A 15885-nucleotide genomic window follows, 5' to 3' on the forward strand; every position below is an offset into this window, starting at 1 on the left:
ATTTTCCCTATATGCATATAGTAAAAACTTAAAAAATCTTCTTTTAAAGAACCCAAAGAGTTAGAGCTAAGATATTTAGCATGAAACATCTTCTAATAAGTGTTTACCAAGTTTGTTCAAATAAAAGCCCTGGGGTCAAAATTGGCCCCGTCCCAGGGGGTCATTGATTTTCCCTATATGCATTTAGTAAAAACTTAAAAAATCTTCTTTTAAAGAACTCAAAGAGCTAGAGCTAAGATATTTAGAATGAAACATGTTCTAATTGGTGTCTACCAAGTATGTTCAAATAAAAGCCCTGGGGTCAAAACTTGCCCCGCCCGGGGGGGGGGGGGGGTCATTGATTTTCCTTATATTTGTATAGAAAAAACTTTAAAAAATCTTCTTTGAAAAAACCCAAATAGCTAGAGTTTAGATATTAAGCATGAAACATCTTTAAGTAAATATCTACAAAGTTTGTTCAAATAAAAGCCCGGGGGTCAAAACTGGCCCTGCCCCAGGGGTGTCATTGTTTTTAACTATATGTGTATAGTAAAAACTTTAAAAATCTTCTTTTAAAAAACCCAATGAGCTAGAAATTAGAGTTTAGCATGAAACATCTTCTTATGGGTGTCTACCAAGTCTGTTCAAATAAACAAATAAAAGCCCTTGGGTAAAAATTGGCCCAGGTGTGGGGGGGCCTATATACAGGTGAGTGACCTCAGGGCCATGATGGCCCTCTTGTTTTTGACAATTCCCGTGCTAATTTTGAAAGAATAACTGGGTTCTTTGACAATTTTCCATGCTAGTATTGCTGAACACCCCCCCCCCCCCCAATTATTTCCCTTGCCAACATTGAAAGCCCAAGTTTTTTGACAATTTCTTATTGCTATACATGTATGAACTAAATTTAGGTATTTTATATTTGCAGGAACAAGGTTTTGGGGGTGAGCAAGTGAGTTCGCACCTAAAAGATTGGCTTATATCCCGGCAGAGATACTGGGGTACACCGATACCTGTTATACACTGTGATACTTGTAAGGTAGGATTGATGTATTTGATTGGAAAATGGAAAGGATTATGTTGAGAACTTGATATAGTTTTAATTGTGTTTGAGAGTATTCTCAAATAAGACTTTAGTGTCAGTTTTCAGATTGTTAAATGTACCATTTTTTGTACCTTTTTTCTCTAAAACTATATATTTATTTTTTTTAGACTTAGAACATATACCTTTCCTACATTCATGGAAACAACTATTCCTATATGGTTCTGACTTGCTATTGCCATATTTGGTTTTTGTTGTGTTATTTTTCCATTTTTTTTTTATTTGTTAACCTAATAGTGTTTGACTTATTAACAGAAATTTCATGCCTTTTCTGAACCAAACTTTTCTTTCTATGGTGTCCTTGTTTGTCTTGTATTTAATATCAGTTCTGTTATACATTTTTCCAGACTGTGCCAGTACCTATGGAGGACTTACCTGTGGTCCTACCGGACACAACAAAACCTACTACCAGTAAAGGTGGCTCAGTCCTAGCACAAGATGAACAATGGCTTAATGTGAAGTGCCCAAAGTAAGTATTGTTGTGTTAAAAAAAAAACCCAAATGATTCAAAAGTAGTTCTAACATAATTACAGTATGTTTTGTTAAATGACAGTGATAGAGAAAAAGGTATGATTAACAATCAGATATTCAAACAGTTTCACGTAATAAAAAAAATGAATTTTTTATTTCAGTTAACATTCTAAATGTTGGTTCCTGACTAGAAATAGCAAGCTCTTCACTTCACCTAATAAAATATTAAGACATAAAAAAGTGTCTGAAGAAAATTAAACTCGGACCATCTTGTGCATTTGTTTAGCCCCAGCCAGATCACAAAAAGTCAGATAGATGAATTCTAGGGTTAAGAACCTAAAGAATAGTTTCATATCTTTTTTATGCTCCCCAAAAAATTTCTTATAGTCGGCGCCTTGTCCGTCTGTATGTCCGTCCGTCCGTCCGTTGTCTTGTCCGGAGCATAACTTGAAAACCCTTGGAGATAATTTGTTGAAACTTCATACAGTGGTAGAGGGCATTGAGGGGGAGTGCAGTGTCAAAGAACCATAACTCTATTTTGCCTGGTTTTTAGCTCGACTATACGAAGTATATGGAGAGCTGTCCTACTCGCCCCGGCGTCGGCGTCCGCGTCCGCGTCCAGATTTTAGATTAAAGTTTTGGTGCAGTAAAATATTTTTCACTATAACTTTGTCATTTCTTAAGGTATCAACTTCAAACTTCAAATATATGTTCCTTATCATCAACCACATCTTATGTGACAAGGTTCATAACTCTAGCACAAATATTTTCAGATTTATCTCCCCTTGAACTTAGAATTTTCCTTAAAAAATACTATTTTTTACTGTTACTTTTTTATTTCTTAAGGGATCAACCTCATACTTCAAATATATGTACCTTATCATCATCCCCATCTGATGTGACAAGGTTCATAACTCTAGCACCAATATTTTTAGATTTATCTCCCCTTGAACTTAGAATTTTCCTTAAAAAATACTATTTTTTACTGTTACTTCTTTATTTCTTAAGGGATCAACCCCATACTTCAAATATATGTACCTTATCATCATCCCCATCTTATGTGACAAGGTTCATAACTTTAGCACCAATATTTTCAGATTTATCTCCCCTTGAACTTAGAATTTTCTTTAAAAAATACTATTTTTTACTATAACTTATTTATTTCTAAACGGATCAACTTCATACTTCAAATAAATGTACCTTATCATCATTCACATCTTATGTGACATGGTTCATAACTCTAGCACCAATATTGCAAGAATTATCTCCTCATCAACTTAGATTTTTTTACTAGAAAATGTTATTTTTTACTATAACTTTTTTAGTTTTAAAGGTATCTACCTCAAACTTCAAATACTTATTCCTTATAATCAATTATATTTTATGTGACAATGTTCATAACTCTTGAAGTAATTTTTACAGATTTATTTCTCTTTGAACTTAGGATTTTCTTTAAGAAATATTATAACTTTGTTACTTTTTAATTTATTAAGGTATCTACTTCAAACTTCAAATATATACTTCTTATCATTACATACATGTTGTGTGACAAGGTTCATAACTCTAGCATGACTATTTCTAGAATTATTTCCCTTGATCTTGGAATTTATTTTAACAAATGTTATTTTTTTACTATAACTTAATACATAGTTATACATTATTGATTTTTCTTTCATAGTTTTGTCCTCCTTACTGCGTCCAGTATTTTATTAGTCGAGCTTGGCTGTCTCCTGTGACAGCTCTTGTTTAATTATCTCCCCTTATAGAAAAATCTTGTCCGGGGCATAATTCTAAAACTATAAGAGATATCAACATGAAACTTTGTAGGTGAATAGATCTCAATGGGTAGATGTGCAGTGCATAAGAACAATAACTCTTTTTGTCCTAATTTTGGAGTTATTGCCCTTCGTTAATTTTAACACTTTGAACTTTGTCCAGAACATAACTCTAAAACAATAAGAGATATCAAGATAAAACATTGTAGGTAGATAGATCTCATGGAGTAGAGGTGCGGTGCAAAAGAACCATAACTCTGTTAAACCTCATTTTTGAATTATCTCCCCTTATAGAAAAATCTTGTCCAGGACATAGCTGTAAAACTATAAGAGATATCAACATGAAACTTTGTAGGTAGATATATCTAAATGGGTAGATGTGCAGTGCATAAGAACAATAACTCTTTTTGTCCTAATTTTGGAGTTATTGCCCTTTGTTAATTTTAACACTTTGAACTTTGTCCGGACAAAACTCTAAGAGATATCAAGATAAAACATTGTAGGTAGATAGATCTCATTGAGTAGAGGTGCGGTGCAAAAGAACCATAACTCTGTTAAACCTCATTTTTGAATTATCTCCCCTTTAAGAAAAATGAAATGAACATGAAACTTTGTAGGTAGATATATCTCAATGGGAAGATGTGCAGTGCACAAGAATCATAACTCTGCCTTGCCTAATTCTGGAGTTATTGCCCTTTTTTTATTTTTACTTTTTGAAGTTGTCCGGGACATAACTCGGAAATCATAAGAGATATCATCAAGAAACTTTGTAGGTTGATAGATCACATTGATTAGAAGTGTAGTGCAAAGAACAGTAACTCTGCCTTGTCTAATTTTGGAATTATTGCACTTTGTACTCTGAAACTATAAGAGGTGTACTTTCCTGTGTCCAAATTCTATTCGGGGAGCATCACCCGGCTCAAACCGGGCTCTTGTTTAAGATACAAGTCACTAATTTATTCCATTGAAAGTGTTTATTTGCTTTATGGAAAAGTCAATATTTTATCTTGTCCACATTGATGGGATTTTACAGGTGATGATCACACACCTATGTAAGGTCTTGTCCGGCTATACTCTGGATAATTTAATGCGAAGAAGGTAGTATCTAGATAGTATATCGTATGCTTGTAGGTGTACTTATTTGCCCAGTCTAATACAATTCACTGAGGGGCACGAGGGGTTTCTGTTGATGTGTAAAACTAGAAGTTGCCATTTGGCCTTTACAGCATCCATGTGATTTAAAGCCAAACAAATCTAAAAATTAGAAAAAGTCCCATTTCCTAGATAAAAATGTTTATAAAAAAGATAAAAAAAAAGAAGTAGCTATAAAAAGGTATATATTTCAGGTGTGGTGGCCCAGCAAAGCGAGAGACAGACACTATGGATACATTTGTGGATTCATCGTGGTACTTCCTGAGATATTTAGATCATTCAAACGAGAAAGTTCCAGTATCACGAGAAATAGCCAAGAAATACATGCCAGTGGATTTATATATAGGAGGGATTGAACATGGTATTGCAGCATGTTATCTGTATATTTAGTTTATTATAAATTTACTTTTTAGCTCGACTATACGAAGTATATGGAGAGCTGTCCTACTCGCCCCGCGTCCAGATTTCAGATTAAAAAGTTTTGGTGCAGTAAAATATTTTTCACTATAACTTTGTCATTTCTTAAAGTATCAACTTCAAACTTCAAATATATGTTCCTTATCATCAACCACATCTTATGTGACAAGGTTCATAACTCTAGCACCAATATTTTCAGATTTATCTCCCCTTGAACTTAGAATTTTCCTTAAAAAATACTATTTTTTACTGTTACTTCTTTATTTCTTAAGGGATCAACCTCATACTTCAAATATATGTACCTTATCATCATCCCAACTTATGTGACAAGGTTCATAACTCTAGCACAAATATTTTCAGATTTATCTCCCCTTGAACTTAGAATTTTCCTCAAAAAATACTATTTTTTACTGTTACTTCTTTATTTGTTAAGGGATCAACCTCATACTTCAAATATATGTACCTTATCATCCTCCCCATCTTATGTGACAAGGTTCATAACTCTAGCATCAATATTTTCAGATTTATCTCCCCTTGAACTTAGAATTTTCCTTAAAAAATTCTATTTTTTACTGCTACTTATTTATTTCTAAAGGGATCAACTTCATACTTCAAATATATGTAACTTATCATCATCCACATTTTATGTGGCAAGGTTCATAACTAGCACCAATATTGCAAGAATTATCTCCCCATAAACTTAGATTTTTTTACTAGAAAAATGTTATTTTTTACTATAAGGTATCTACCTCAAACTTCAAATACTTATTCCTTATCATCAATTACATTTTATGTGACAATGTTCGTAACTCTTGAAGCAATATTTACAGATTTATCTTTCTTTGAACTTAGGATTTTCTTTTAGAAATATTATAACTTCTTTACTTTTTAAGGTATCTACTTCAAACTTCAAATATATATTTCTTATCATTACACACATGTTGTGTGAAAGGTTCATAACTCTAGCATGACTTTTTCTAGAATTATTCCCCTTGATCTTGAAATTTATGTTAACAAATGATATATTTTTACTATAACTTAATACATAATTAATACATAATTGGTTTTTCTTTCATAGTTTTGTCCTCCTTACTGCGTCCAGTATTTTATTAGTCGAGCTTGGCTGTCTCCTGTGACAGCTCTTGTTTACTTACTTAACCCCTTACTTAAGCCCACTTAGCTCAATAGGGAGAGCGTCAGATTTCCTGGTTTACTTTGGTAAATCAGCTCACTATTAACCAGTTGAGTAAATCGACTGTTTATAAAATAATTTCAAACATAGGTTATTGTTCATTAGTAAGCATTTACCAAATTTAATTTGTCAAAAGGCTGTGCCATTCTTAACCAATTTAATTTGGTAAATGCTTACTAATAAACACTAACCTATACAAAAAAGGCCAATAATTGTCAACTCTAGCACCAAACATTTATATCATATGTATATCAGTATCCGGCAATTACTTTAAGTATTTGTTAAATATACTACAAATCAAGGCTTTGTTTTGTTTTAAAAGATCCTGCAAACCAACAACCAGCTTTACTTTATTTTTACTTTCAGCATTACTCCATTTATACTATGCACGATTTATCAGTCACTTCCTGTGTGACCAGGGTATATCGTGTCACAGGGAGCCGTTTGTCAACCTTCTGACACAGGGAATGGTGAAAGGTTTGAGTTACAAGGTCCAGAAGACGGGGATGTACCTTAAGCCTTGTGATGTGGAAAAAGTGGGTAAGTATGGCTATGAATTTAAGGTAGTCTTTCTGTAATGCTTTCCGGCCATAAAATTTCTAATATCTGCCAATATCGTAATAAATCGGTCTTTTCTGGAACTTCATTTTTTTTACAATATTCAGAATTCAATAATTTTTAACCATTTATCACCGGAATTTAGTACTTAGGGATATAGGATGAGTGATTGTAAATAATCTAATGCCCAAGATTCAAGATTTTGAAGAAATAACGTTCTTGAAATAACCAATTTACTACGATATTGGCCAATGTTAGATTTTTTTTGGCGGGAAAGCATTACAGTAAGACTACCTTAACCATATATTCATTAAAGTGTATAGAACTATATCTGATGAAATATTTTTATGGAATTTAAATAAGTAAAATAATGTTGCTTTCATAATGTTATGGTTGATTTTTGGAGGAGTTGTAATGTAGAATGTTTCTGTTATTAAACACATGAATATTGTACGTAAATAGAATAAAACGTACTGGAACAAAATATTATGGGGCAGTTTTTAAGTAAGATTTTCACTGTTTATAAATGATATTATGTTTCTGTTACCAGGTAACAACTATGTTCAGAAGGACACAGGAGAGAAAGTGGAAGTGAAATATGAAAAAATGTCGAAATCCAAACATAATGGAATAGATCCTGAGGTAATTATTCTTTGGGTGTCATATCAAAATTCTACTCTTGTTTTACCTAAATGTATATGATAATGAGCAGTAAAACTTCATAAATATCTTCTTTTCTAGAATTTCATAGCTTAGCACATTTATATTTGATATTTAGTACATTTGTATCTCCTAGTGGTCCTCAATCAAGGGTGTTAAAATTGTGCCTCTGTGGTATATATTCAATTCTAACACTATCGGACATTTTTCTATATAAACAAAGAAGGCCCGAAGCGTGCATTATTCTACAACAATGCACTCGCCATTCTTATTACCTCCCTGTGTATTTTCACATTGAGGGCGCCATTTTATTTGAAAAATCTGATGAATAAAAACAATTTTTTGTCGAATTTTGTTGTGAAAACTATCTAGAATGAAAGAAAATGGTCTAACTAAGAAAATGAATCCGAACACTAATATCTTTTATACAGTCGTTAACGCTGTACAGGCGTTTAAAGTATTGTTTACGTGACGTCACAATGTAGCGCCAAACAGCACGTGCAAAACAATCAAATCAAGTACGCTATTTTAATGTCGCAAACGAGTTAAGTTTTACATTTATTTTACTTTTAATAAATTTTATTTCGATTGAAAAATTAGAGAGTGAAATAAAATAAACAAACAGTTTTATCAACGTTTTCAAAATTTGTTATTCTCAAAATGTTTCTACATACGGAAGATTTAACGACAGTTTTTTTCATACCATTGGAACAGCCTTTAAAGAACGTTTCTATTGGAAACTTTGAGGCGAAAACAAATTTAACCACCAAACATAAAGTCCAACATTATGATAATAATTATATTTTTTCTTGACGTGTTAGAATGGAAATAGATATTAATTCTTTGTGCATTATTGTATAATAAAAAAAAAATGCATGTTTTTCGTCCAAATGCTTTGTAATTAATCACTCAGGCCTATCGGCCTTCGTGATTATATTACTACGCATTTGAACTCCAACCGTGCATTATTCTACAACAATGCACTCAGAATTGATATCTATTTCCTAAGTAAAACATCTTGTAAAATCTTGTTCAGAATTGCATAGACAAAATACTTTATGATTGCTTAAAAGGTGTCATCTTTGGTCCTCTATCATTGTTCTCCTAATACCATTTCGGGGGAGGGGGTATTACATTAGGGCTACCAATGTTACATAGATTTGAAGCAAAAACCATGAAAACTAAACCCGTAAGTCTTTGTGGTCTGTTATTTGATATGAAACTTTATTATGTAGAACTGTGATGTTAAAATTATACCCCATTCCCTCTACTCCAACAAAACAAAAGGATAGCCTAGCCAAGGAGTGTGACTAAGCAGGGTATTTCTAAATGATTTGGTTTTATCTTTATAATTTAGGATCTGTTCAAAGAGTATGGAGCAGATATGACTCGTTTATGTATCCTGTCGAATGTATCTCCACAATCAGATCGCAACTGGAATAATGATGGTAAGAATAACCTTCAGACTCTTTGTGTGTTCATCTATATAGTTTTCTACACAAACTAGCCATATTTCAAGTTTTCCACTGTCAGTGTAGTGTATAAATTTAGATTGTACAGTCAGACAGAGGGATAAAAATGGTTTGTTTTTCGAAAAAAGATTACTAAAACTTGAATATTGTGTAATGATCCAGTTGTTATAATACATGTCTTCCTGCTATAAATTTATTTTCAAGGGGCTTGAATTAAATGATTGATTAAATGCTAAAGTCTATGGAATGAACTTTACAACATCTAATTCATCTGTTTACACCGATATATTTACAATAAAGAATGAAAAATGTAAGAATTGGCGGAAAAAAACAGGACATTTTATTTACTTTGTGATCATGATTTCTGTGAGCGTCTAGAGGTACTGCTACAAACACTGAATTGCTTTAAATCCATTCTAATTCTGTGTATTGTATATCCGCTGTTTAGTGTATGCAGGGGTTCGTAGCTGGTTAAACAGGGTGTGGTCATTGGTCGGAGCACTTGTTAAAGAACCCGAGATTACAAATACAGAGGAACCTGTTACTGAAGAACAGATTGCTGAATGGGACAGGAAAATTAGGGCTGCTAGAAATCACTACTTGATTGAGGTAAGTGATTAAAAAAAGGAGGAAATAACTGAAGAATGGCTGCAATTGAATTGTACCTCTTGACTGTCCAATATATATTTGCAAGTTTTGGAACAAGTAGTTAATATAGGATATATTGGATGGTTTAATGTGAATGATCTTTTCTGCTGTGTGCTTGCCCAAGTATATACTTGTATTGTAGGGCTCAGTGTTATGTAACCTTAACTTATACTAAAGTCCAGTTTAAAGGCACATTATGCCTCAGAAACAAATTAACTTTTTATGCCCCCACTTCGAAGAAGAGGGGGTATATTGCTTTGCACTTGTCGGTCCGTCGGTCGTCGGTCCGTAGACCAAATGGTTTCCGAGTGATAACTAAAGAACCCTTAGGCCTAGGAACTTCAAACTTGGTATGGTGATTGGTCATGACAAGTAGATGACCCCTATTGATTTTGGGGTCAAGGGGTCAAAGGTCAAGGTCATATTGACCTTGTAAGCAAAAACGGTTTCCGATCAATAACTAAAGAACCTTAAGGCCTAGGAACTTCAAAATTGGTATGGTGATTGGTCATGATCAGTAGATGACCCCTATTAATTTTGGGGTCAAGGGGTCAAAGGTCAAGGTAACATTGACCTCTTGGGTAAAAACGGTTTCCGATCAATTACTAAAGAACCCTTGCGCCTAGGAACTTCAAATTTGGTATGGTGATTGGTTATGACCAGCAGATGACCCCTATTGATTTTGGGGTCAAAGGTCAAGGTCACATTGACCTTGTAGGTAAAAATGGTTTCCAATCAATAACTGAAGAATGATTAGGCCTAGGGACTTCAAACTTGATATGGTGATTGGTTATGATCAGTAGATGACCCCTATTGATTTTGGGGTCAAGGGGTCAAAGGTCAAGGTCACATTGACCAATTAGGTAAAAACGGTTTCCGATCAATAACAATAGAACCCTTAGGCCTAGGAACTTCAAACTTGGTATGGTGATTGGTCATGACCAGCAGATGACCCCTATTGATTTTGGGGTGGAGGGGTTAAAGGTTAAGGTCACATTAACCTTGAAGGTAAAAACGGTTTCCGATCAATAACTTAAGAACCCTTAGGCCTAGGAACTTCAAACTTGGTATGGTGATTGGTCATGACTAGCAGATGACCTATTGATTTTGGGGTCAAGGGGTCAAAGGTCAAGGTCACATTGACCTTGTAGGTAAAAACAGTTTCCGATCAATTAACTAAAAATGCTAAGGCCTAGGAACTTCAAACTTTGTATGATGATTTGTTGTGACCAGCAGATGACCCCTATTGAGTTTTGGGTCAAGGTGCCAAAGGTAAAGGTCACATTGACCTTGTAAGTAAAAACGGTTTCTGATCAATAATTAAAGAATGCTTAGGCCTAGGAACTTCAAACTTGGTATGGTGATTGGTCATGACCAGCAGATGACCCCTATTGATTTTGGGATCAAGGGGTCAAAGGTCAAGGTCACATTGACCTTGTAAGTAAAAACAGTTTCTGATGAATAACTTAAGAACACTTAGGCCTAGAATCTTCAAACTTGGTATGATAATTGGTAATTGCCAGCAGATGACCCCTATTGATTTTGGGGTCAAGGGGTCCAAGGTCAAGGTCACATTGACCTTGTAGGTAAAAATGGTTTCTGATCAATAACTAAAGAACGCTTATGCCTAGGAACTTCAAACTTTGTATGATGATTGGTCATGACCAGTTGATGGCCCCTATTGATTTTGGGGTCAAGGGGTCAATGTCATATTGACCTTATACTTAATGACGGTTTCTGACCAATATCTCAACAACTCAAGTTGCATTGGTTGATATTTTTATATTAAACTAAAAATGCTTTTGGTATAGACATTCGAAGGTCTTATGTAATATAACAACTTGGCTGTCATTAATGAGGCCTACATGATTCATAAAATTTATGCATATATTATTTGGTAAGATTTATAATAACTTAAATTGCAGCACACAACCTATGGGGTCAAAATAATTATTACCTTGTGACTAGTCATGACTAGTAGATACTAGATAACCCTTATTAATTGTTTGTTCACTGGGTCAGAAGTCATGCATAATAACCTGATCACATGACTAATTGGCTGCCGATAGGGGGCATACATGCTTTACAAATTTAGAAAGGGAAAACTTTTTTAAATATTTTGTAATGTTTATATAATGGTTTTACTGAATGTTAGATGCTTGTTATCTGAAGAAAGTGGTGACAAATATGAAATTATTTGTCATAACAGTAGCAGAATGTAAATAAAGTAGTATTTTGACTTCCATACAAAATACTTATTCACTATAACTGTACTTATTGCCAAAAAGTAACACATGAAAAAGATGGTTCAGGTAATTGACGAATGAGTAAGTTTTTGGATACTATTAAAGTACTCCAAAATTAAAAATCTTTAAAAATAGAAGCATTTCTGAGGCATAACAGGCCTTTAAATAAGGGCATATATTTATATACTTGTATTATTGAATATGATGATGGCTTTAAATTTTTTTTGCATAGTTGAAATATTATGTAAATTGTTTCAGATCAGACACGCCTTAAACAAAACATTCATGTTTAACCAGGCAATCTCCAAGATGCATGAACTTACTAGTTTTCTCAAGGTAAGATTTCATGTTCATATTTTGTTAGAGAAATATGTAACTCTAAATATTGAAAATAGCTTAAAGAAACTTTCATAGCTTTGGAACTGTAACCTTAATAGCTGTAAATCAATGGGAAAAAATGCAACCATAATGGAAAATATGCAACCTTAATGGAAAAATGCAACCTTAATGGAAAAAATGCAACCTTAATAGCTGTAGATCCATGGAATAAAAATTGCAACCTTTATAAACCTGTGAATACATGGAGTAAAAATTGTAACCTTAATAGCTGTATATCAATGGATTAAAAATCGTAACTTTAATTGCTGTAAATATCTTAACGTAAAATTGAAGCCATAATCGCTGTAAATCAGTGGAATAAAAATTGTATGATGAAGTGATGACTGAAAATTAACAATATTGAATTTATAAATGAATTTACATTTACATTTATTTGTATTGTAAATTTTCATTGGATAATGTTGAAGTTAGAACTTTGAGGTAAGGATTACATGGGTTTACTTATATACCTGACCTAAAAACCTGTCAAACAGCAGTAATCTTTATAATTGATATGATATTTCATTTCACAGAAAGTTCCAGCTGATGTTATTGTCGGGAGTTGTCAGTATGAGAGAGCTGTGAAAGATCTGGTCACTGTTATTGCTCCATTTTCTCCACTGTTTAGCTCCGAGTGTTGGGCAGCACTAAAACAGGTATGTAAAATAAAAATAAATTTTTAACTCGTAACCTGCTGCAACTTTTAGTAAGTAATTAGCCTTTGCTGCCAGGGTAAAAAAAATTCCTATGCTTAAACTCTAATCTCAGGCATTTGATTGGTCAAAAACCAGCATAGAATTTATATTTACCGATAAAAAATCCTGAGATCAGAAAAAGTTTTTATAATCTCCAGGCCAGTATATAGCCAGGCTTTGTACCGTCAGCTGATAAACTTTTATTTTAGTTTTGATTTCCTTGAATTAAAATTAGACAGCTTCATAACTGGACTAGTTTATTTAACAACTTTTGAAGATTTAGGGTTAAACTCTTCGAGAACTAGTGTGACAGTGAATTATGTTTGTCTCTCAATGCTAATTTAGATATCATGTAGGACTAATAATTGGTCAGTTGTGGAGAAGTTGATAATTACTGGTTAGTTATCCAGGAAAGCTGGTTTGGTTGACTGACTGCCGAGACGTGACAATGAGAATGTGTTAAAATTGGCGTAAAAACAATCAAACAATACAGTCTTCTTTTAACCAGGCCAGGCTTCACAATTTTGTAGTATAACAAGTTTTACTCGGTTTTAGTATTTCAATACTACATAACTTTTATGAAGTACATACAAACAGACCGCTAGGCAAGTTTGATATGCAAATGTTACATGGAAAGGGGATATTAGAAATTAACATATATACTAAATAACTTCTGAAAAATTTATCATAATTGCGTTATCGGTCTTCAATTATTCAGTTAATTGTTTCAATGGTATATAGCTTATAAAGCAATACCATATACAATACAAATAACTTTATTTCAAATGAACAAGCCAAGTTGAATTTTGAAAGCTGGCTTTTGTCCAAATTCCTCCAAATTATTCAAATTATTTGTTCAAAGTGTTTGTTTAATTTCTTATTTAAGTAAGAAATATATCAAGCTAGTTTAAGTAGTTTAAGAGGAAATCAATTGATTTACTATCTGTGTTGAATATTTCAAAATGACAGTTTTTACTGATAACACTGAAAAATATCCAAATGCTATGTTAGATAATGTTTCAGAATGTTGTATATTTGAATTGTATTGGCGTAACTCAAATATTACCCATTTTTGGTACTTGCATGATGTGTAGCTATGTTTATATTGCATTTTCCAGCCTGGTCATGTATTAGATCAGAGATGGCCAGAACTTGATGCAGATGCTTCATTGAGATTAAACATATTTGTGAGTTATCTTTTTAGTTATCATTTACTTATCAGTTATACTTAATTGCCATTAATTTCTCTTCAATGCCATAACATGTAACATTAAATTAATAATTATTTGATGAAGTATTGATTGAAGAAAGAACTTTTTGCAATTTTAAAGGCTCATTTAGCTCCAGAAATTTTATAATATTAAAACAATTAAAAACACAGGGATGTCTTTTTTTTCAGGGGAAGAAGGTTTATTTATAAAAGTTTTCAAAAGAAAAAAGGGCTACATTTAATAAATATTTGTGAAAAGTTGTTTGACATACTTTTTATTATGGAAACCATATTACTAGGTGTTTTTTGTTTTTGCTTTTTTGTGTGTAAATAATTATCTTTTAAAACATTTTTGTTTTACAGTGTAACGATAACCAGATAGGCATTGTTGAAATGGAACCGTCTGCCTTAAATGTGTTAACCAAAGAGTCAGCCCTATCTCTAGCTGAACAGCAACTGTTTTACAAAGACACTATAGGTGATCATAATGTTATATCTTACCCATTCCTACTTGAAGAGGACAGACATGCCATCCTCAACCTAGAGGTTCCGAGCCTCCTGGACGAGACAGAGGGGAAGAAGAAAAAGAAGAAAGGAAAGAAGACGAAAAAGACTTGGTTGACAGAGTTTTGATGTAATGTAAGAATTGATAAATTTTGTGAAAGGTATGGTGTTTGTATGTAAATGCTGGAGTAAAGACGTCAACTGAAAAAAGGAGTATTTTCAGTATGATTTTATCGTAATTTATACTGTTTAATTCATTTGATTTATTATCAGATGCATACTCTTAATGTTTATTTCTTATTCTGTGAACAAGGGTTACAAACTTGGGAACAATGATTTGTTCAGTTTGGTCTGTATCCCAGCTCTCTTCCTGTCTCTGATAAGAAGAAATTTTGACATACAGTATTCAGGATACATAGGATGATTGCCAGTATTGGGCAGTGAAAAGTCCTTGTTATTTGTAGAATGTTGAATAACTTTGAACTCAAAGTCACTTAAAGTCACAAATAAGTCTTAGTATTGTACTAGTAGCACTAAAGTAAAACAAATGGATGTTACAATGATGTATACACATAAAGGAATGTTTGATATAAATTGTGAAGTATTGGTACTGTTTCTATTCATGTTGTGTAAATAGAATATTGTGTATACAGTACAACCTCAGAGAGCAACACCCTTTGGAAGACAAAGATTTTAGTTGTTGTAGAGAGGTGTTTGCTCTATAAAGGTTAAATTAACTGTTAAAGTCTTACTTTGGGAAGAATCAGTTCTGCTGTTGGAAAGAGGTTATGGCTCTACAGAGGTTATTCTGTATATATGTTACATTTGATTGAATCATTTCACCTGAATAGCTAAATTTGCTTAATTATTTCTGCCTTATGATGATAAGAAAAAATAAGAAGGCCATTTTCTCAGTCTGACAAGACTCAATACTGGAGGCTACTCAGTTTTAATTTTAGTTTTTAGTAAAAGTCAAAGATTGACGAAATGGTATCGTTTAAACCTAATTTTTTTTACCTTCTTAACCTTTATGATAAGAAGGGCTGTTTCTCGAAAACTATGAAAGGTACTTACTTTTATTCACTATTAGTCACTATTATTCACTTTTAGATTTTAAAAGAAATTTCAAAAAGGTGGTAACTTTACAATTTAGTTATGCCCCTTTTTGACTTGCTTTTATTATAGACGATAAAATAATCGATAAATTGATCGCCACAATTAATTTGTTATGTGACACTCCCAGACCTGTGTTACTGAAACAAAGCACCTCCTTAGGTAAATGACAATTAGCATATTCATAACTTCAGACTTTATAACAAAAATATGCAGAAAGTTCATGAAGAAATACGTAAGTATTAAAATTAGAATACATATTTTGAACTTAACTGTAAATATTCTTTTACTGTACATAAGAGGAATGTGTTCA

The 15885-nt window shown here is 32.8% G+C and overlaps 1 protein-coding gene across 1 annotated transcript in view; it reads left to right on the top strand.

The window, feature by feature from the left end:
- The window catches only part of LOC132745396 (probable leucine--tRNA ligase, mitochondrial), a 52222-nt gene extending 37499 nt beyond the window's left edge, over positions 1–14723 (top strand). Inside the window, exons 13-23 of the mRNA XM_060734308.1 lie at positions 908–1018; positions 1429–1550; positions 4674–4840; positions 6455–6628; positions 7197–7288; positions 8664–8754; positions 9227–9387; positions 11931–12008; positions 12584–12706; positions 13864–13932; positions 14319–14723. Coding sequence (XP_060590291.1) covers positions 908–1018; positions 1429–1550; positions 4674–4840; positions 6455–6628; positions 7197–7288; positions 8664–8754; positions 9227–9387; positions 11931–12008; positions 12584–12706; positions 13864–13932; positions 14319–14588 — 1458 coding nt within the window. The 3' untranslated portion in view covers positions 14589–14723. The remainder of the gene's footprint in view (positions 1–907; positions 1019–1428; positions 1551–4673; positions 4841–6454; positions 6629–7196; positions 7289–8663; positions 8755–9226; positions 9388–11930; positions 12009–12583; positions 12707–13863; positions 13933–14318) is intronic.
- Positions 14724–15885: the final 1162 nt, after the last annotated feature.

This window comes from Ruditapes philippinarum, unplaced genomic scaffold, assembly GCF_026571515.1.
Source record: "Ruditapes philippinarum isolate M1 unplaced genomic scaffold, ASM2657151v2 ctg2328_1_1_1_1, whole genome shotgun sequence".
Taxonomy (NCBI): domain Eukaryota; kingdom Metazoa; phylum Mollusca; class Bivalvia; order Venerida; family Veneridae; genus Ruditapes; species Ruditapes philippinarum.